At 41.8% G+C, this 23,601-nt stretch overlaps 1 protein-coding gene across 2 annotated transcripts in view; it reads right to left on the reverse strand.

Annotated features, from left to right (window-relative positions):
* The window catches only part of TTL (tubulin tyrosine ligase), a 124,260-nt gene extending 105,195 nt beyond the window's left edge, over positions 1-19,065 (reverse strand). For both annotated transcript variants that reach the window (XR_008379710.1, XM_053589833.1), the window contains exons 1-3: positions 18,720-19,065; positions 15,670-15,748; positions 8,046-8,278 (exon numbers count right to left, since the gene is read on the reverse strand). Coding sequence is in view for 1 of the 2 variants with exons in the window: in XM_053589833.1 (XP_053445808.1) it covers positions 8,046-8,278; positions 15,670-15,748; positions 18,720-18,876 (469 nt within the window). In the remaining variant the exon portion in view is untranslated. The remainder of the gene's footprint in view (positions 1-8,045; positions 8,279-15,669; positions 15,749-18,719) is intronic.
* Positions 19,066-23,601: the final 4,536 nt, after the last annotated feature.

Consider the following 23,601-nt stretch of genomic DNA (forward strand, 5'->3'; position numbering starts at 1 on the left):
GATGCTGCTGTAAGATTTGATACAAATTTTTGTGGATCTATATTTTCCATTGTCTTGGGAATAAACCCAGAAGTGTAACAGCTGAGCCATACAGTAATGCTACCTTTAACTTTTTGAGAAATTACCAAATTGTATTTCAAAGTGGCTGTACCATCTGACATTCCCACCAGCTATGTTCACGGATTCCAATTTCTTCACATCCTTACAACAGTTATCATCAGTCAAGATTACAGCCAACCCAGTGGCTATGATGTGGTATCACGTGTGGTTTCAATTTTCATTTCTCTAATGACTAATAATGCTGAACATGTTTTCCTGTGCTTCTTGGCTATTTATTATCTTCTTTGGAGAATGTCTACTCAGACTCCTGGTTTGTTTCTTGACTGGATTAACCGTATGTTTATTATTGAGTTATGAGTTCTTTAATACATTCTGGAGACAGATCCCTTGCCAGACATATGATTTGAAAGTATCTTCTTCCTTTTTCAATGGTGCCATTGTTACACAGATCCCTCATGTTGTCCTTTTTTTTTTTTCTCTATACAAGTATACGTGTTTATTTGGTTTCTACTTTTTGCCTACACAAAATTAAAGAGGCTTAAAATTTAATAGCAATAACAATATTTAGGACAAGGACTAGAAACAAAAACCTTGTGAAGAACGAACAAAGATAAATACATTTGGAAAATAAATCAGATGATTGCTGCAATGAAATATTGAGCAATAATAATAATAATAATGCAAACAGTAACATTCACATTGTCAGATAAAAATATGTCTACCATAGAATGCTTTGACTCTGAGGTTAAGTATGGGATCATCAGTTAACGTCTTCTTTTTTTTTTCCAAAATCTCAAAAAATAGAGAATATTTATTTTTATAAATAAAAATAGAAGATCATTTCAAAAAACAGATCATGCCAAATCTTATAGACATCATGTTGTCTTTTTAAAGCTACGCTCATCTCCCTCCCTGACAACCACTAATCTGCTTTCTATTTCTATAATTTTGTCATTTTGAAAATGTTATATAAATAGAATTAGACAGTATGTGTTTTGGGATTTGCTTTTCCTACTCAGCACAATTCTCTGAAGATTCATCTAAGTAAGTTGTGTGTCTCATAGTTCACTCTTTTTACTGTTAAGTAGTACTCCATGGCATCAGTTCACCAGTTTGTTTAATCACTGACTCCTTCAAGGACATTTGGGCTCTTTCCAGTTTGGGGCTATTAAAAACAAAGCTGCTATATACAGGTTTTTTGTTTGTTTGTTTTGTTTTTTGCAGGGGCTGGGTTTTGAACCCACCACCTCCAGTATATGGGTACCCTACTCCTTGAGCCACAGGCACCACCCTAATAAGGTTTTTATTTTTATTTTCTTCTAGAGACAGAGTCTCACTTTATGGCCCTCGGTAGAGTGCCATGGCATCACACAGCTCACAGCAACCTCCAACTCCTGGGCTTAAGCGATTCTCTTGCCTCAGCCTCCCAAGTAGCTGAGACTACAGGCGCCTGCTACAACGCCCGGCTATTTTTTGGTTGCAGTTCAGCCAGGGCCGGGTTTGAACCTGCCACCCTCGGTATACGGGCCCGGCGCCTTACCGACTGAGCCACAGGCACCGCCCCTATGTACAGGTTTTTGTGTGAAATATGTTTTCATCTCTCTGGGACAGATGCCCAAGGGTGTACAATTACTGAATTACATGTGTAGTTTTATGAAAAATTGCCAAACTTTTTCCTAAAGTGTCTGTACCATTTTATATTCCCACTGGCAGGTGTAAGCACGATCCATTTCCTCCAGATCCTGGCCAGCAAGTACTGATCCTTTACTGTTGTTGTCATTTCTTATTTGGGTTATTTTAATGCAAGTGGAGTGACAGCTTGTCATGGTTTCAATTCGCATTCCCTAATGGTTAATGATATGGAAAATCTTTTCATTTGCTTATTTTCTATCTGTATTGCCTCTTCAATAAAATATGGTTTCATGGTTTTTGCCCATTTTGTAACTGGACTGTGTGTCTGTTGTTATTTCCTGTTAGGTTTCAAAAGTTGTTTCTATACATATTCTAGATGATTCTTTTGTCATATAAATTTTTTTTTTAATTGTTTGAGATTCATTGAGGGTACAAAGAATTAGGTTACACTGACTGTGGTTGTTAGGTAAAGTCCCTCTTGTAATTGCATCCCGCCCCCAAGAGGTGTGCCATACACCGTGACCCTCCATCACCCTCCCACCTCCCCTCTACCCGCTCCCTCTTTCCCCTACCCGTGCCCTTGTATTAGCTCATCTGCTGCCTTCATATTAGAATCAAGTACATTGGCTGTTTGTGTCTCCATTCTTATGATGCTTTACTAAGAAGAATGTATCCTGGACGGTGCCTGTGGCTCAAAGGAGTAAGGCACCGGCTCCATATGCTGGAGGTGGCAGGTTCAAACCCAGCCCCAGCCAAAAAGTGCAAAAAAAAAAGAATGTGTTCCACCTCCATCCAGGTTAATACCAAAGATGTAAAATCTCTATCTTTTTTAATGGCTGCATAGTATTCCATGGTATACATATACCACAGTTTGTTAATCCATTCTTGGGTTCATGGGCATTTAGGTTATTTCCACGTTTTGGTGATTGTAAATTGAGCTGTTATGAACAGTCTAGTGCAAATGTCCTTATGATAAAAATTTTTTTTTTCTTCTGGGTAGATGCCCAGTAATGGGATTGCAGGATCAAATGGCAGATCTAATTTGAGTTCTTTGAGGATTCGCCATACTTCCTTCCAAGATTGTATTAGTTTGCAGTCCCACCAGCAGCGTAAAAGGGTTCCCTTCTCTCCGCATCCATGCCGGCATCTGCAGCTTTCACAGTTTATGATGTGGGATATTCTCACTGGGCTTAGGTGATATCTCAGGATGGTTTTGATTTGCATTTCTCTGATGATCAGGGACAATGAGCATTTTTTCAAATGTTGGTTAGCCATTTGTCTGTCTTCATTAGAGAAGGTTCTCTTCATATCTCTTGCCCAGAGGTGAATGGGATTGTTTACTCTTTTTCTGTTAATTTGAGTTCTCTGTAGATTCTCGTTATCAATCCTTTGTCATATTGATACTCTGCAAATAACTTTTCCCATTCTGAAGGTTGTCTTTTTGCTTTCTTGTTGTTTTCTTAGCTATGCAGAAGTTTTTTGGCTTAAGTCCCATTTGTTAATTTGTTATTGTTGCGATGGCTGCTAAAGTCTTTGTCATAAAATATGTCCCCAGTTCAAGATCATCAAGAATTTTCCCCACACTTTCTTCTAAGATTTTTATTGTTTCATGTCTTAGATTTCAGTCTCTTCATCATCTTGAGTCAATTCTTATAAGTGGTGAAAGATGTGGGTTGAGTTTCAGTCTTTTACATGTGTTTATCCAGTTCTCCCAGCACCATTTGTTGAATAGGGATTCTTTTCCCACTGTTTGCTCTTGTTTGATTTATCAAAGATCAGATAGCAAGTAGAGACTGGTTTTATCTCTTGGTTTTCTATTCTATCCCATATATCTATGTCTCTATTTTTGTGCCAATACTGTGCTGCTTTTATTACTGTGGACTTGTAACATAGCCTGAAGTCTGGTAGGGTGATGCCTCCAACTTTGTTTTTATTACTAAGAATAGCCTTGGCTATATGGGTTTTTTTCTGGTTACATACAAAACGAAGTACTGTTTTTTCCAGTTCTTCAAAATATGATCCTGGTATTTTAATGGAGATTGCATTGAATCTGTAGATTGCTTTGTGTAGAAGAGACATTTTGACAATGTTGATTCTTCCAGCGGAGAGCACGTTATGTTCTTCCCTTTGTTAGTGCCTTCTGCAATTTCTTTTCTTAAGGTTTCATAATTCTTTTTTTTTCTTGTGGTTTTTGGCCCGGGCTAGGTTTGAACCCGCCACCTCCGGCATTTGGGACCGGTGCTAGGTATATTCCTAAGTATTTCATTTTCTTTGAAGCTACTGTGAAGGGAATTGTGCCCTTGATTCGCTCCTCAACTTGGCTGTTATTGACATATATAAGGCTACTGACTTGTAGACATTGATTTTTATACCCTGAGACATTATTCTATTTCCTGATGTCATATAAATGGTTTAAAGATCCTTTTTCCCAGTCTGCAATGCATGCTTTCATCCTCTTAATGGGGTATTTCACAAAGCAAACGTTTTATTTTGATGAGGTTCAATTTATCAGTTTTTACTTTTATGGATTATACCATTGGTGTTAAGTTTAAGAACTCTCTGCTAAGCTCTATCTCCTATATTTTTCCAAAACATTTATAATTTTACATTTCACATGTAAGTTTCCAATCCATTTTGAGTTAGTTTTTGTGTAATGGGTGATGTTTATGCTCACAATCAATGTTTGTCTCTGGGTATCCACCCAGCACCATTTGTTTAAAAGTTTACCCTTCCTCTATGGAATGGTTTTTGTACCTTTGTCAAAAATCAGGTGGACATACATGCTTAGGTCTACTTCTGAGTTTCCTATTCTGTTCCATTGATTTATGTTTCTGTTGCTCCACGACGACAGCGTACTGGGTGCTACAGTTTGCCTTAAGGTCATGTAGAGTAATTAATTCCCCTTTATTCTTCTCTTGATGAAGATCATTTAAGCTATGCTAGGACCTGCACCTTTTTGTATGAATTTTAGAAACAGCTTTATTTCTAAATATAAACCTTGCCGATACAGGATAGGAATTACAATAAACCTACAGACCAGTCTGGGACAAACAGACATCTTTACTCAACCATTTGAAGGCTGCGATCCATGAACACAGTATGTCTGCCCTTCTCTTTAGGTCCCCTTTGATTTCTTCCATGATCATTTTGTAATTTTCAGCATACAGAGCCTGTACCTGTTTTATTAAGTTAATATTTAAGCATCTCATTTTCTCTGCGGTGACTGCAAGTGGTACTATCTTTTTGACTTAGGTTTCCATATCTTCATTGTAGGTATAGAAAAATGCAATTGATTTTTTGTGTTGATGTCCCATCCTACAACACTACTGAACTCACTTTTCTAGAACGATATGGTTTTTCACCTGTATGTTTTAGGGTTTTAGATTTGTAGTTTATCTCTATTTAGGTCTCATGCTTTCATCTCAATTCAGTTCATTAATTCAAGGATCCATCTTTCCTAAAATCAACCCCCTCTCAACTGCCCTGTTTCTGTCACTTGCTCCACCATCTGCTTAGCCTCTTGAATAAGACACCGCAAATCTACTTAGAAAAGCTCTCTTGTTCCCTTTCCCTACACACATGACTCATTCTGTTTCATCTCCCTTGGAAGTCACACTCAGATTTTTGGTTCCTCTTTATTATCACTTGCCAATTCTCAAGTTCAGACTTTAATCTCCCTTCTTCTATAGCACTTTTCAAACTACTTTTAGAATATCATTCTAAAATACCACTTTCCTGCTAATGTCTTCAAACTATCCCTATCACCTACGGATATCTTGCTCTACATAACCTAACCCCATTGCTTCCCATATGCTCCCACCTTGTTTTTCTTGTGCTATTTCCTTATGTAAATTATTTCTTATTGAAAAGGAATATTAGGTTGGAAAAAATAATGGGAAAATAAGAAGATAGCTATATTTTCATAACTTTTAAAAACTACAGCTATTTAAAAAACATGGCATTGAAGTGAAATGGAAAAGTTACCCATTGTCTAATTTCCTGACATAGTTATTTTTATTTGTTCATATTATCTTTCTTTACAACATGGGCAAAGCCTGGTTCCATCACAGCGAACTCATTTCGTATTTTCTTTTTTATTTTACATTGTCAATATTTTCACTGTTTCTAGTGTTAACTTCACGATTAATGTTAGTGGCAGAAAAATATCCCATTGTATGGATGTAAACTAATTATACATTTGTTTACTGGTTACTGGAAAGTGAGATTATTTCTAATACTATTTTGTGGGGTGGCGCCTGTGGCTCAAAGGGGTAGGGCGCCGGCCCCATATGCTGGAGGTGGTGGGTTAAGCCCAGCCCCGGCCAAAAACTGCAAAAAATAAATAAATAAATAAATAAATACATTTTTGCCCTTACATGTAATGTAGCAGTAAATGTCCTTGCAACAGATCACTCTTGTTTTCTTTCTTTCTTTCGTTTATTCCTATAGCAAAATTCTTTTTTTACCATTTACTCTCTTCACCCTCCGTCCCCAGCTGCTTGGTGTCCCTTTAATTCTTCTTGCCTTGGGGAAGATCCAGGGGCTACCCAGGTGTCCTCCCAATGACCATCCGGACTCTTAAGTCCAAATCCACAGAAGGAATCTGGAATGTCATAAATGTTTATTTGCTCTGCCAATTTCTCCGTTTATCTTTAGAACCAAACTAGGGGACATTACTTAAGAAGAGATCACAAGACGGGAGAGAGAAGTAGGTGAAGTACCTGACTTGTAGCAAGAGTCCAATTTGCCGTCTTTCAGGGGATTCCAGGTAATGCTCTCCTGTCTCATGGATGGTGGAAAAGAAGGTGAGGTCCACCGGACCAGGAATAGACATGAGTACCAATGACCAGATAGCCTTCCCGGGCAATAAAAGAAGTAAACTCAAAATAGAATGGCTTTCAAAGAACATATGATGGTAGTCACAGAGAGAGACTGCTTACGTACTCACTGCATTGCCTCTACTTCAAGCCTGTCTTAATAAATCTCACTTCTTCAATGCATTCATTCACACATATTTATTATTTGAGGAGGGTCCAAGGATGAACAAGACACAAAGTCTGTGTATGTATAGAGAGATGGATGGATAAATTAGTAATAGAGTCCTAAGAAGAGGTTAGTGCAAGAAGAAAAACAAAGCAAGGGAAAGAAAGCAATGGGCAAAGAGGTCACTTTATCAGAAAGCATGTCTCTAAGGAGGCAACACCTGAGCTGAGAAGAACAAAAAACAATCCATATAAGCACATTCCAGGTACACAGACAAATGCAGAGTATTTGAGGGACATGAGGCAGTCTTTGTGGGTATGGTACAGTGAAGAAGGCTGAGAACAGAAGAAAATTAGGGCTCGGTGCCCGTAGCACAGTGGTTACGACACCAGCCACATATACCGAGGCTGGCAGGTGCGAACCCAGCCCTAGCCAGCTAAACAACAATGACAACTGCAACAACAACAAAAAAAATAGCCAGGTGTTGTGGCAGGCACCTGTAGTCCCAGCTACTTGGGAGGCTGAGCCAAGAGAATTGCTGAAGCCTAAGAGTTTAAGGTTGCTGTGAGCTGTGATGCCACAGTATTCTACTGAGGGCAACATAGTGAGACTCTGTCTCAAGGAAAAAAAAAAAAAGAAGAAGATGAGATCAGAGATACAGGCAAAAGTCAAATAGTGCAGGCTACATGCAGAATCTGGAGATTATTCTAATTACATTAGGAAGCCAGCTGGTAAGTCCTTTAAGCAGGAACTAACAGAATTAGATTAATTTTTTTTATTTTTAAACATCAGTCTGTCTGGGAGGAGGAGGACTAGCTGTGGGCAGGTGCTGCAATTCGACTAGAGAAAATGGGAGCTTTTATTGAGAAGGCACAGTGGAAATTTCAAGGAAAAGTCTAAATCAGAATGTATTTTGTGGAAGGAGCTGACAAGATGTGCTAATGCGGAATGTGTAGATGACAAAGAACGGTGCAGTGGAGGATGAATCCCAGGTTAGGGAGCTTCAAAGCCGGGGGAAGAAAGGGATCATAAACTAAGTGGGAAGCTTGAAAGAGGAGCAGGCTGGGCTGGGCAAAGCTGGAAAGGAAATGAAGAGTTCTGTGTCAGACACGTTCAGTTGGAAGCAGCTTTTAGAGATGGGGAGAGTGTCAATGGATCTAGAGCTAAAGACAAAGACCTAGATAGGAGACGTATAGCAGGACAAAGGTGGGCTTTCAAAACTATGTAACTAGGCGTGGTCCCCACCCTCGACGATTCAGATTAGAATAGAATCATTCATCTAAATGCATCATTAAAATCTAATGTGCCACTGAACAAAGCATGACAGGAACTTACAGGGAATCATAAAGGGGACAGCAATGCCAACTCACCTTTGGCACCAGCTGATGACTTTGCAATCCAAACGTTACCCTCTCCATCTTCTTTCTTTCTGTTGTAAGAAGCCAGGAAGAACTCTCTTTCATCTGTCCTTGAGTTATTGATGGGTGGTTGGATTCCATTCTGCGCTGGAGCAACTGGAGTCTTAAGATTAGTTGGATAGATCACATAGGACTCAGGGAACCATGTGCAGCACTCAGCCAGTTCTGGGCTCGTCTTGAGTAGCCTGGTAGATGACAGAAGAGGGTCAGCATCCCTTCTTATTGCATTCTGTCACTCTCCTCAAAAAGGCTACTGTTTTCCCTAGAGCTTCTCAGGGAGGCAAGGTAAGACCCAGTCTCCTTCTAACCCCTCTTATTGTTCTTGGCTTCCCTGGACAGACCTCTAACGCACTGTTAGGAAGCAAACGGCTCTTAGACACAATGTTAAAGTTAGATGTTAGACGCCCCAGTTAATTTAAATGGTTTAAAGGCTCAGAACTTTAGCTCTTTTTTTAAATGCATCTCTAAGGAAACCTAGCTTGACATAATCCTGAGCAAGTATCTTTTCAATAAGTATGTTGTGGATGAGCCAAATCTACACTGAAAAATGAAGTGGGAAATGGAGGAAAGTTTAGTGACCATATTATCTTTGGGCAGCACCTGTGGCTCAGTGAGTAGGGCACAGGCCCCATATACCAAGGGTGGTAGGTTCAAACCCGGCCTCAGCCAAACTGCAACAAAAAATAGCTGGGCATTGTGGCAGGTGCCTGTAGTTTCAGCTACTCAGGAGGCTGAGGCAAAAGAATCGCCTAAACACTAGAGCTGGAGGTTACTGTGAGCTGTGACGCCATAGCACTCTACAAGGGTGACAAAGTGAGACTCTATCTCTAAAAAAAAAAAAAACAAACAAAACATACATATTATCTTATCTTCTCTGGGGAATCTGAATTATCCAAAGGCTTTTTTTTTTTATTCCTTCATTTTTTACTTTATTTTTATTTTTTTTATCTATTAGTTTTTTTATTATTATTATTAAATCATAGCTGTGTACATTAATACAATCATGGGGCACCATACACTGGTTTTATAGACCGTTTGACATATTTTCATCACACTGGTTAACATAGCCTTCCTGGCATTTTCTTAGTTATTGTGTTAAGACGTTTATATTCTACATTTACTAAGTTTCACATGTACCCTTGTAAGATGTACTGCACATTTTTTACTTTTAGCTCAGCCTGGATTTAGTGACACAATAAAGAAGGAATCTTTCAAATGGAGCATAGGACACCAGTGGTCATCATAAAGCATACCCTCTGCTCCCAAAATAATATAACCCCACAGAAGATAAAGTCAGGCCCTGGGCAAGAAGAGCTTATCAAGAGCTCCCCACTGCATCTAATCAAACCTCTGGAGGCAGAGGCACTAGCATCACAATCCAAAAACTAGGAACTGGGTCACAGAAAAGCAAACTTCCCCAGGTCAACAAGGTAGTAAGTGCCAGCCAGGATGCAAGCCCCAAACTCCTAAGTTTTAACTCTAACCCTACCCTTAGTTCCCAGGAATGGGAGCCAGGAAGCAATCTACCCTAAAACACCTGCAGGCCTTCCCCAAGCTGTGCTCTCTTTTCTGTCTGGAACAGAACTGCTAATGCTAAGCCTGGGCTAAGATTCACTCTCAAACCCAGTCAGTGAGCAAGTGGAAGAAATGATGAAAAGAAATTTTAGACTGAGGTTAATTTCTTCTTTTAAAATTTTAAAGTGAAAGGCAAAGAAATTAAAAGTTACTTGAATTTGGTGGGGCACAGTGGCTCACGCTTGTAATCCCAGCATTTTGGGAGAATGAGGGAGGAAGAGCCCTTAAGCTGAAGAATTTAAGACCAGCCTGGCCAAGAGCAAGACCCCATGGCTACTAAAAACAAACAAACAAACAAACAAACAAAAAATACCAGGGCACAGTAGATGCCTGTAGTGGCAGCTACTTGGGAGGCTGAGGCTGGAGAATTGCTTGAGCTCAGGAGTTTGAGGTTGTTATGAGCTAGACTAATGCCATGGCACCCTAGCCTGGGCGACACAGTGAGACTCTGTCTCAAACCAAACAAACTAAAACAAAAGTTATGTGAACCCAAAGGAAGAAAAATAAATAACTAAATAAATTTATAACTCTCTGAACTTAATTATGTATCTGAAACATCTCGTATGGTAACCACTAGCCATATATGGCTACTAAGCATCTGAAATATAGCCAGCATGACTCCAAACTTTTATTTAACTTTAATTTAAAAACTGATACACTGTAAAACGTTTTTCTGTCAAGCACAACTTTACTGCTTTGGTAGGATAACATTTCACTGTACTGTGGTATTCCAGTATATACATCAGGCTCATGTGTCATCTCTAGTATCACACACAGACACATCGCTATTCTTTTTGGGGACAATAGTTTGATTCAAATCAGTGATTTGTTCCTGTATACTAATGAAACATTATGATGTGCTTATTATTCAGAAAACATGAGCTGTAGTACTAGCTACATAAATCACGAATTGGTAAGAAAGGTGAAATATAATTTTTTTTCTAGTCTAAAAATCATGGACAAATTTTAAAATTTAAAATAAAGGCCTATTACTGCTATGGAACTGAGCAAGGACATAGAACTATGACTGTATCAATAAAGAAAAAAGAAAAACCTGGAAGAAAATATGTCACAAAGTCACAAAGAACAGCAACTATAAAACATTGCCATGTGAAAAAGCAAGTTTGTTCAAAGTATAAAGGAGACACTTTTAGCAAATGCATAATGAATTTGATAAGTATGTTCCTTCCAACAACAACAACAACAACAAAAATCAATGAAATTAGTGGCTTAAAGCACAATTAAATATCATACAAAAATTTTTAATCAAAATTTTAACGGCATCTGAGTTTGTAACTTTGGTTAGCAATAAAATGGCTTAGATCCTTACACAAGAAGAAAACCATTTTAGATGGAACTATTATGAAAGAAACTATTTCAAGAATAATACTTAAAACGATTATCTTACAAAAAGTTAACAATCCTCAGTTAAGCCACAATTGCCCACAGACTACAAAATCTTTCTAAATAACAATATCAAAGATTGATCAAAGTTGAAAAAATACTAAATATTTTTCTTTAGCTTTAGATGAGTTGTATGACATAAGAGATGCTGCCCAATCCTTTTGGCATGTTATGCTGCAAAGATTTCCAAATATATGAAAAGATACTGTCAAGTTATAGCCTGAAATATATCAGACTCACAGTGTACATAGTTTTTAATCTTTTACATGTCTGTCAAAGAATTCACCTACACATGAAAAATTTCCATCATGAAAGGACTTCAGCCAAATTGTATTAAAATACGGATTTACCAGGGCGGCGCCTGTGGCTCAGTCGGTAGGGCACTGGCCCCATATACTGAGGGTGGCGGGTTCAAACCCGGCCCCTGCCAAACTGCAACCAAAAGATAGCTGGGCGTTGTGGCAGGCGCCTGTAGTCCCAGCTACTTGAGAGGCTGAGGCAAGAGAATCGCTTAAGCCCAGGAGTTGGAGGTTGCTGTGAGCTGTGTGAGGCCACGGCACTCTACCAAGGGCCATAAAGTGAGACTCTGTCTCTACAAAAAAAAAAAAAAAAATACGGATTTACTGGGATTTTCATAGACTGATGTTTCCTTGGTTACCTTATTCTATTCTAGGATACATAGCGGAAACATTTGTTTCATTGAACTATATGATACAAATTGAAAACATTTGTGCTCAATTTTCTGAAGCAGATTCAATGAAAGTGTCATGGGAACAGTGGTTGAAATGGTTCAGTATATATTTGTAAATGCTACAATGACTTTCCAGTTTATGAAACTATTGAAAGAAATAGAAGATAATGAATTTAATGCTACTGTGTTCTTTGCCAATATTCACTGCCCAAGAGACCGAAGAGTTTTACAAAGATTTACTTTGTAACTCCAATTCAGATTTTCTTGAAATAAATGGAATGTTTGCTGAGTCATTATTTTCGCTCAATAATTTATTATTCCCGCTCAATAATTTATTATTTCATTCAATAATCAAAGATTTAAAATGGTAGTTTTATTTACAATCTCTCCCCTATATCCACACTGCATATGAACAAGTTGAACATAAAGCTCCAAGGAAGGCAGGCAAAAATGTGATCTAACCAGACAGGTATGAGAATTTATGTTCCAACTTCATAAATCAAGTCAAAAAAGTTCACACATTTTTGTAACATGACTTAGTGTGCAGAAGATTCTGATTGTAATTGACAGCATTATGAAAACTGACTACAAAAACTAAAATAAAATTTGAATACTTTGTTAATATTATATACTTAGTTACTTTTCAATACAGTCAATACCCCTGTGAATGTGACACTAATACTGAGCTGGTGAATTTCCTTAATTTGGGTAGATATAGTATTGAAAACGACATGCTTTTATTTCAAAGTCAAATCATTTCTTCTAAAAAAAGATGAATCGGTTTTGTCAATGTGTGTGCAAATATTAAAGAAAAAAAAATTTTGGTACTCAGTTCAGTTACTGAAGTACTTCTGTATATGTGGGAACAACTTCAACCATAAATTTTTTGAAATCTAAGTTCAGTTGAAGGGTTTTTAATGAAAATTTCGTGTCTGAATTAAGATGGGCTACCAATGTAAAATATACATCAGAGTTTGAACAGTCAGAATGAATACATACATAAAATATCTCTTATATTAATTATATGCCAAAATGATATTTTAGATTTATTCTGTTAAATAAAATAGATTATTAATTTAATTGCACCTTTTTTGTGCTTATTTTAATGTGGCTACTAGGAAATTTAAAATCACATTATGTGGCTAGCATTCTATTTCTGTTGGGCAGTGCTAGTCTAACAGATGATCTTGGCTTGGAAGCCCCAATTTTTTGTTCAGAACCAAAACCGGGCTCTGCAGGGAGCCCTCTGCATTTGTTCCTCATCAGCCCAGCTGGGAAGTAATCACAAGTAATCACCTCCACTTGTGATTACTTATTCACATCTGTAAGGGAGTAATGCTCACAAGAGGAAAAGAAAGGCTCTGATCTTCAGGAGGAGGTGTAAAGACTCCCCCAGGCTCTGAGACAGTAGCCCCTGCCTTGAAGAATTTCTAACACTCCCTGCAGTGACAGGAGGAAGGAGTGAGGTGGGGCAGGGTCCAGCCTGCTGAGGGCACCCAGCCACACTGTCCATGAGTCCCATCTATATGTTTCAGAACTGTCCTGGGTCAACATGAACTGTCCTCTCCAAGCTGCCATTTTGTCCAATAATGAGGTAGATCTCACTTCTAACTCTCTGGAGTCCTTCTAAGCCAGACAAACTGACAAAGGGAACCATCATCTCCTTGAACTACTATAGACACTGCAAGACACCCAAGAGAATGAAGGAAGACAGAATGAGGACAACCTCAAACCTGCACAAGTCATGTCATCACTCACAAGGTGCCATCACAGGTCACATCACACGCCTCCAGGGGCAAAGGATAGATATTGTCACTACCACCCAACCCTAGTCTAAGGATGGGATACTGAGATTCAGAGTGGTATTGTACAAGGTCACAGATATCTACCCAGACCTGCCTTGACTCCAGCTTTTTAATATGCAAATATAGAGAACATTATTTTTTATAGCATCTTCTACTTCTGAATTATATAAGCAAACTTCTATCTTTACCTTTAGGGAAAAAAATCATAGTAGAAAAGATTGAATAAACAGTTTATAAAAATTTCTACATGAAAAATTTAAATAAACAATCATGTCCCACTTTTACTCCTTATTCTAGTGAAATAGGTGTTTGCATTCTATTACATAAATTTTAACAAGAAGATTTCAGAAGCTTCAGTCTTTTTTAGGAGTGGCTGGTGAGCCTCCAAAAACCCATCTTAGAGAACATAGGTATGTGAGCAACCAGGGCCAGTGGGTCTGAACAAAAAATGGAAATGTTCCTATGAGCCCTCAACCTAAGCAAATATCTAGAGCCAGAAAGAAATATTAGTAGGGAAAAGAGCATTTTGCATTGAGTCAAAAATCCCAGTGCCTTCTTATCTAACCGATCTATTTGTCTACATATACACAATCACTAGACATCCTGGAAAGATACAGGAGACCTAACTACAGGCCTGATTGCAGGAGCCATACCTAGTGTTTCCCTATTGAAACCACAACAAAAATAGCAATAACAACCATAATAATACTAATAACAAAATGAAGGAGAGCTTTCAGTCATGCAGTGTGAACCATGAGACAGGCATTCTTCAAAGCCTTTACATAAATTAACTCAATCCTCTTCACAACCCTGAGGTAGTTATTACTATTACCCTCATTTAACAGAGAAGAAAATCAAGGCAGAGTCGAACGTTCATTATGTACCAGGCCACTGTGCTATACACACTTTATGTGCACTGCTTTATTTAATCTTCACAGCCTTACTGAGGTTTAGAGGGATAAGGAGATTTGTAAGGGGAAGAGCTGAGGTTAAAATCCAAGCTTTTGACCTTACATCTTATTATTATTATTTTGTTGTTGTTGTTGTTGAGACAGAATCTCACTTTGTCACCCTCGGTAGAATGCGATGGCATCACAGCTCACAGCAACCTTAACCTCTTGGCCTCAGGTGATTCTCTTGCCTCGGCCTCCCTAGTAGCTGGGACTACAGGCGCCTGCCACAACACCCAGCTATTTGTTGTTGTTGTTGTTTAGCAGGCCCAGGCTGGTTTCAAACCTACCAGCCCCAGAGCATGTGGCGGCACCCTGACACATTGAGCTACAGGCACCCAGCCGTGGCCCTACATCTTAATCATTGCGTGATACAGTTTAATTCCACTTTATGATGCTGTTCTTGTAATACCTAGCCATATCCAACTGCTCAGAGACAGGCGGTGCTATGGATACTGTTATACCTTGCCCAGATATCCTTTTGGAGGCACTCCTTGCTGCCGTGAGAGATGGCTTCTAAGGCTATGCACGCCCTTCTCCAGGCACCAGCCCCTGCCCAGAAGTGCCTGGGAAGCTAAGTCCTCCACTTCTCCCCAAGCCAGTGGCTGACTGATATTGGATGGAGCACACAAACTTGGTCCCCTTGCCTCAAGATGCAACTCTGCGGTACCATTCACTGTGGTGCTTCACAGAGTGAGGCTGAGGCAAGGCTTCAGCCAAAACCTCCTCTTTGTATGGATCTTCCTTACCCTGCCCTTTCTCTACCCTTGCTCCTTAGAGAGCCTCCCAGAAGAAATCACAAGAAACCCTGAGTCAGGCTCTGCTTCTAGGGAACCTCACCTAAGAGAAAGACAAGCTTTATCAAGCATGGGACGGCAATGTCTTAGACTACAATCCAAATTGCAATCCAATTTTTAAAAGGATCTGAGCTTCGTTACATAGTATAGTGGCCCAGTACATAATGAAGCTCAGATCCTTCTAAAAAGTGACTGTTTCAATCAAAGCAGCTCAGAGGAGGCTTCAGAACTTATATTTGTTGGATTTTCAAGTAAAAGTATTTGTGCCCTTTAAACAAACCCACATTTTTGCTTTAAATACTTTATTTATACAATAAAAAAAGTTGAAAACACAGGTCTTCAAAGAACACTTACTTCACTAAGGAAGCTTTTCGGCACAGTTTGTCAGCCCCTCTGTAGTAATTCACCAACTGCATTAGCCCAGGCTCATGACCTGCAAAGGAAGGAGCAGCTCAGAAGGGAAACAGGACAGGTGGGGAAAAACAGTGTCAGCACCAGCTTGCAGGAGAGAACCGCTGAGCCACTCCCAGCTTCTCTTTCTCTCCTTTCAGGACTGGTTGTTATAAACCAGCAATTTTATTTCTCTGTCCCCAAGGTCCCTCTTCCTCTCTATGCTGCTGGCAAATCTCACCCTCCCCACTGTGGGTATAATATCAACATGGCAGGTCTGCCAAAGATCACCATTACCTTTGTTTTTTCTTGTTAGGGTAGAGGGTGCTGGGAGTATTTTCTATGGCCTGAGACACATCACGTTCCTCTCTTGGTTTAAGACTTATAGATTTATAAATCTCTGTACAGTGTGGCCGAATCTTTCTACAACCACCAAGGAAGGCAGCAGAACTATAATGGTCTTAAGTATGTCTGTCTACCTCTGCAAGCTTCTAGGAGAGCCACGAGGAGGTGAAGGAAGGTGGTGAAGAGGCCATGTTTATAAAATCAGCAACTTGAGAACTTTATCTTCTGTGTTTTATCCCCCCAGGGAAGCTCATTTTCAATGGTTCTTATTACATGTCTCCTTTATAAAATTAGAGCAGAAAGGATACAAAAAACCCCAAGTTCTTAGTTAATATAAAAAATTATTTCGCTTAAAATCTTAATAAAATGCATTTCCAGTAACAAAATCAAAGTAAGACCAAACAGAAAGATTTTGAGTTGAAGCTGCCGAAGCTAAGAATAATTCATCTGGGAATGGCATACATCTAAATCAAAAGTTTCAGGCAGGCATTCGCTGGCTCTCCCTGCCTCCCTGGTACAGACAGACCCGATTCACACCTGAACTGCCCACCTTCTCATGCCCTGGGCACCAGCATTCCCTAAAATGGCTCTCTAAGCCTCTCCTTGGGTTTCCTGAAATGTGCTTTAAGCAAAAGGTAAATATCCCTAACAGTGATGGCATATAACCATTTTTCATTGTGGGATGATGTTTTCTTTCCCATAAAACCCAACTGTTTATTGATTGTCTCTTGAATTCATGGTTCCTATTTAGTATTTGGACCCTGCAGGTTTCTGCTTCTCACTTTACGCTTGAACAGCACAGCAATGCCAATCACCCCTGCCTCCACCTGGGTAGAGCCATTACTTCTTCTTTTTTTTCCTTTTCTTTCTTTCCTTTTTTTTTTTTTTTTTTTGAGACAGAGTCTTCCTTTGTTGCCTAGAGTAGAGTGCAGAGGCATCATCACAGCTCACTGCAACCTCAAACTCCCAGGCTCAAGTGCTCCTATTGCCTCAGCCTCCTGAGTAGCTGGGACTACAGGCACACAGTACTATGCCCAGCTAATATTTCTATTTTTTGTAGAGATAGAGAGGAATCTCACTATGTTGCCCAGGCTGGTGTCAAACTCCTGACTTCAAACGATCATCCTGTCTCAGCCTCCCAAAGTGCTAAGATTATAGATGTGAGCCACTGTGCCTGTGTCCCCCCCCCCCCCCACCGCCTTTTTTTAATATTAGGATTCCACCTAAGCCTTTACAGGCAGGCACCACCAAGTCAAAAAAGGAAAAATGTAAGTCAGGAGGGGAAGTGGACAATGAAAGGAAGAAATAACTGTTTTCAACTATAAGCAGTTTTTCCTCTTTTCAGAGAGGTATTCTCTTTGCTGAGAAACAAAGGAGAATCTTCAGGCACATTTCCCATATTCTGAGATATCTGGGGGTTTAAATCAGCCCCTCCATGGAGTCACCATTCTACACTGCAAACTTGTATAACAAAGAAAAAAATTCAGTTAAGTTTACACCACAGCAACATTTCTCAAACTGTTCGGTTTTATACAGCTGTAAGTGTAAAACGCTCTGTGTAAACTCACTCATGGATAGTCAACTCACAAGGGCCTGGTTTCAGTCTTGGTTCAATTCAACCTCTGACCACACCTATTTCTAAAAACTGTTTCCTCTCCTGGGCTCAGAACAGCAACGATGACTCTTTCTGCAGTACCAAGTCTCCTCTTCTGTCCTTGAACTACAACCCACCCTCACCCCTAATGAATTTTGGCGAGGAACATGGCTACCCAGGGAGAGATGGCACTACCCTGACCACAGTCAGGGGAGGCTGAGACTTTGCTCAGTTCAGTGGGATGTGAGCCGAACCAATAAGGAAAACTCCTGGATTACATCATTTACAAAGGAGCGCTGGTCCTCTCTTTTCCGCTGCCTTTCCCCCTAGGTGGATAAAGGTGGTGCCCAGCCAGCTTCCATGATATGAACGAAGGCAGCTCCCTCAGGGAGATCAGGGTAGAGACCAAGGTGAACCCAGCCTCATGGAAATCCTTTATTCAATGTACAATTGTGAAAACACATTCTTTGGTGAAACTAATAAAGGTCTAAAATCAGACCTCCTCCATCCTTCCCTGCAGCTCCTGTTTTTAGAATCCAGAGGTCTTTCCCAAATTCCCTGACCGTTCATCTGAGCCTTCGGGTGGCAGAATCCTGAGGGGTTTCAACACCTATACCTTCCGCACGCGCGCCAGGAAGGGAGGAATCGTCAACGCAGAAAAGCTGCAAGGTGACTCCGGCGGGAGGGAGGACAGCCGCCGGCGAGCCGCGCCCCATTCCGCTCTGCCTGGCCCACCCACCTACCCCACTTGGGGACGTCGGGCCCGGGGAACCAGCATACGCGCGGCCTCAAGTGCCAGCCTCAGCGGCTGATGTCCCCGGGCTGCAGAAACCGGTCATTGTCAGGAGACAGCTGCGTCCCCGGGTGGCCGCACAGCGTCTCCAGCTCCGAATCCAGAGACGCAAAGGCATTAAAAACTATAGGGTTATATCTTTCTGGAACCATTTTGATCCCCCTGACAAGCGCCCGAGGAGATGATTTATGACCTTAAAAACAAAAGCGCTCAGTCTACCGGGCCGTGGGAGGAGCGGAGGGCCGCTCCGGGGCGGGAGGCGGGAAATGCGGAAGGGCTCACCCAGTCTCCCGAAGGGCAGGCGGTTCCTCTCTCCCAGCATCAGGTTAAACCTGGGGTTGTCTCGTCTCAGCCTCTTCCAGTGGCCGGTGGCGAGGAGCAGCCGAGAGACCTCGGCGTAGACACTGCTGTTCTCGTCGCGCACCACGAAGGTATACATGGCGAAGGGCCGTGCGCCCGGGCAGCCCAGGCAGCCGCCGCAGGGACCAGCCGGCCGAGGCGGCGGCTCGGCGCGGACCCCGCCCGGGCGCCCCGCTGCGCTCTGGCCGCGCCCCCGCGCCGGCCGGCTGAGCCTCCCGGGTCCCGGCGGCGCAGCGCCCGGGCGCCCGCGCGTCCGCCTGAGCGGAGAGCGCTGCCCGGACGCCCGCCCACCCCGGCGGCCCCGCCCCCGGCCCGTGAGTCAGCGCGGCCCGCCCTCTCCTCCCCTGCGCCTGCAGGGGAGCTGGTGTGAGAGGCTACTGGGCAGCGGAGAGTCTGCGGGGCGCGGCCGGTGGGAGCCACGTGCCGCGGCCGCGGGACTGCGCGGTGGAGAGCGGGAGCCCGAGCCGGGGGCAGGCCATCGGGAGCCCGGGGTCACAGCCCGGGGGCGGTGCCAGTGGAAGATCCTTTTTTTTTTTTGCAAGGCTGGCTCTAAGTCTTCCTTCTGTTGCATTTTCTTTATGGGCAAAAGCAAAAAGTTCTAAGGCCCCATCCTGTGTCCTCTTTGCTTAATTAACCACTGAGAACTCCAGGCAGCTATAGGTTTTGTTTAGATCGAGCTCTCCCTTCGTTTCCAGAGACCTCCCGGATGGAGGCAGAGGTTGGAGGGAGACGTTAGACTCCGGTGGTGGAAGCTAGTCCTATACAGGCCCCGGAGAGCCCTGCACTCCGCTCCCAAGTCCTGCCATTTACCAACGTTGAGCCGCTCGCTTTCCCTTCTGCCAACCTGAATTTCCTCTTCTGAGTGGAGGGGAGTGTTTCTGTAAAGTCCCTTAGGTTCTGATAGCCCACTCTAACTCCCTTTTAGAAAACCACTTTTAGTGCATTTGAGGGACGGAGAAAGGATAAACTATTAGATTCCCACAAACTTACTACATTCCCTCAAAGTATCCACGTCAGCCCTGCGCCTTACATTTTTTACTTTCCTTTAGAGAAAGAACATTCTGGGACCTCTCCCCCTGTTGTTCCTCCTGGGATCGTGGTACTTACCTATTTTACTGTAGAAGTGCTGAGCTACCTTCCGTCTTTGCCCAAATTGCTCGGGGGAGCAGGAGGGCACTGCCTCCATCTGTTGGCTTTCACTGGCTGTGGGGAGCTTGCTCAGGGAAGAAATAGGGCAGGCCCAGAAGTGCTAGGTGCTTACCTTCCCAACTGCTCTCCATACGTGAGGGATAAGAGCTGGCCGTTAAGGTCCGAGCTCCCTCACCCCTCAAGTGAATCTGCAGGAAGGCAGGTATCCGGGCCATGTTTCAGTGGTTCTTTGTAGGGTAAAGCTCCTGTTGTCCACAACTGCAGCTTGCTCAGCTATACCTCTGCTGACCTCCTTCCTTTTCCTGACTCTCTACACCACTCCTCTGCTGTTTCTTGGGATCACCTCCCAAATGAACTACTGCACTTCCCCCCAAATCCTTGTTGCATGGTCGCCTTTGGGGAACTCCACCCAAGATACTGCTGCTGTTGATGGCCATCATCTTGAAAGTGACATCTGCTCTCACGGTGCTGGGTTCATTCCTCTCCACCCACTCCTGTACCATGGTTGGCTCCTCTCTGCCTCTCCATAGCCATGGATCTCAGTAGGAACTGCAGTGACTTGTGAATTTCCAAATCCAGGGGTTGCTTTTCTCTATTTTTCTCACTGTTTGAAATGAGTACCATTTTTGTTTGTTTAGGTTTTGTACTGTATTCCTTATCTCCTTTTCATGGTAATAAAACTCATCTTTCCCCTGGGAACCCATGTTAAGTAGCTCTGGTGGGATGAATGCTGTGCATTATGGACACAGGAAAATGAACATCTAAGCTTGGTCCAAGAGGGAGTGGTACATCCCTTTGCCATAGTGACTGGTAAAACATAGGAAAGTGATCCAAATCAGGCTAATCTGATTCTCCATAGGAGTTTTCTACCAGGACTATAGAGAAAGGCTCATTTTTTAATTTCAACTGAATTTGCTTAGATGGAACACCATCTGTGTGGGACAGCTTGCCCCTTTCTTGTTATCTTACAGAGGGAGAACCATGTCTGAGAATTCACCTTTCCATCCCGGTTAGTATTAGGCCTGGCATGTGGATATGTGAATATGCTCTTGGTAATAGTGCTCTTGCTAATAAGTGAGTGATGCTCTTATTATGTTCTTGCTAATAAGTGAGTGATGTGTACTACTTCCTACCATCCCTGGAATTTAGTTGTGCCTTATCCTTCTCTTGGAGATGGGACATACAGCCACAGTAATAATATTGGAAGAAAAAGGTGTAAGGAATTTCCCCAAACTGGCTATGTGACAAATTATAAAAACCCCCCAAATTTCAAAAGATTGAAATAAATTTAAACACTTTCTTGGACAAAAATGGAATTAAACTGCTTGGAAATTAAGCATTATTAGAGACTGCTAAATAACCTATAAGTCAGTGAAGAAAGCACAACAGAATGAGAAAGTATTTTTTGACTTAATGTCAGTAAAGATAATGTTATATCAAAACTGGTAGGATAGAGGTAAAGCTATGTTTAAATGGACATTTGCATCCTAAAGTACATATGTTAAAAAAAGAAGACAGACTGAGAATCAATTATCTAAGCATTGATAACTAGAAAAAGAACTTTGGAAAGTGACTGTTTCTGAGCCTGGGACTCTGCACAGGCTGTGTAATAGGGACAAAGACCCTGTGGCTCTGGGGCCAGCCAGGCCTGGATCATTCCAGAACTGCAGTTACTCTCTGTGTGGGTTGAGACAAGTTACCCAACCTTGCTGGGCCTCAAATTCTATCTTTAAAGAATGGAATAATAATGTGACAATTGTGAGAATTAGATGACATGTAAAAAGCTTAGCACATTTCTGGCATCTAATAAGCTCTCCATAATGGGATATTACCACGATTCAATGCTGCACTTACATAACAGACTAGGCCTGGGCAAGACTATAACAGAGCTTGGGATGGTTTGTCTCAATTATGTCTGTGGAACAGAAGGATTGGAAGAAGGTACAAATTTTATCAATGGTAATGCAAGGATTGGGTGTTTCATTTCATTTCATGTCAATACTCATGCCAAGATGTCTCTGCTGCTTAATATAATACATACAATGTTCAGTAATACATACATATTTGCTGAACCACCCTGCTTGTGTGTGTCACACTTTTCCACTGCTCTCAGCCATCTCACTCTGGAAGCCAAAAGACATCAGATAGATGGACTAGGTTGTAAGGTACCTCGAGGCAGGTGCCTTGACTTTATGGCCCTCCAAGTATTTCTCAAAACCATAACAAAAAGATTTTCCATTTGGCTGAACTTATTAATGCTGAGATTATAGTGACTGGCCATGTTGTCCTTCCTGGCAGCACTGATCACTGATGCAGAGACTTTTGAATACCAGAAATGACTTAGGCTCAAGGGATCAATCATTCATTCAACGTTTTGACATGAACTTGTTGCAGGCAATGTTCTAGACACGGAGGATAAAAGACAAAGTCCTTGCCCTCACAAAGCTGGCGCCGGCCCCATATACCGAGGGTGGCGGGTTCAAACCCGGCCCCGGCCAAACTGCAACCAAAAAATAGCCGGGCGTTGTGGCGGGCGCCTGTAGTCCCAGCTACTCGGGAGGCTGAGGCAAGAGAATCGCTTAAGCCCAGGAGTTGGAGGTTGCTGTGAGCTGTGTGAGGCCATGGCACTCTACTGAGGGCCATAAAGTGAGACTCTGTCTCTACAAAAAAAAAAAAAAAAGAATGCTAGATAGAAGAATTTTTAACTGAAGGAGCACATATTCCCACAGTCTCAGCTGCCGGGATTCTGAGTTGGGTGACCATAGTGGAAACAGGAATACTTTCTGAAAACTCTCACATCCTACCCAAGTCATGTTCTCCTCTTGCTTCCTATTCTTTGATATGATCCAGGTGTAGATTTGAGTCCAGTCTCCACCCACTTAGTTCTGAGGTTGTGGGCACAATGTTGAAACTCTGTGAGCTTTGGTTTCCTTACCTGTAAAGTGAAGTTAATAATATTTAACTAGTAATGCATGTGCTAAAGAGCTTGACTTAGTCATTACACAATGTATACACATATTAAAACATCACATTGCACACCATAAATATATACAATTTTTGTCAATTTAAAAGAGAGAAATAGGGCAGTTCCCATAGCCCAGAGTATAGGGTGCTGGCCACATACATCCGGGCTGGCGGGTTCAAACCCTGCCTGAGCCTGCTAAAACAACAACAACAACAAAAAATAGCTGGGCATGTGGTGGGCACCTATAGTCCCACTTGGGTGGCTGAGGCAAGAGAATAACTTAAGCCCAAAAGTTTGAGGTTGCTGTGAGCTGTGATGCCACAGCACTCTACCCAGGACAACAGCTTGAGACTCTGTCTCAAAAAAAAAAAAAATTCAAGAAGACACCATCTTCCAGTAATTCACCAAAATGACAAACACAAAGGGAAAGAGGAGAGGCACCCAATACATGTTCTCTAGGCCTTTTAGAAAACATGGAGTTGTTCTTTTGGCCACATATATGCAAATCTACAGGAAAGGTGATATTGTAGACATCAAGGGAATGGGTACTGTTCAAAAAGGCATGCCACACAAATGTTACCATGGCAAAACTAGAGAGTCTACAATGTTACCCAGCATGCTGTTGGCATTGTTGTAAACAAACAAGTTAAGGGCGGCGCCTGTGGCTCAGTGAGTAGGGCGCCTGTGGCT

Source organism: Nycticebus coucang, chromosome 4 (genome assembly GCF_027406575.1).
Source record: "Nycticebus coucang isolate mNycCou1 chromosome 4, mNycCou1.pri, whole genome shotgun sequence".
NCBI lineage: Eukaryota > Metazoa > Chordata > Mammalia > Primates > Lorisidae > Nycticebus > Nycticebus coucang.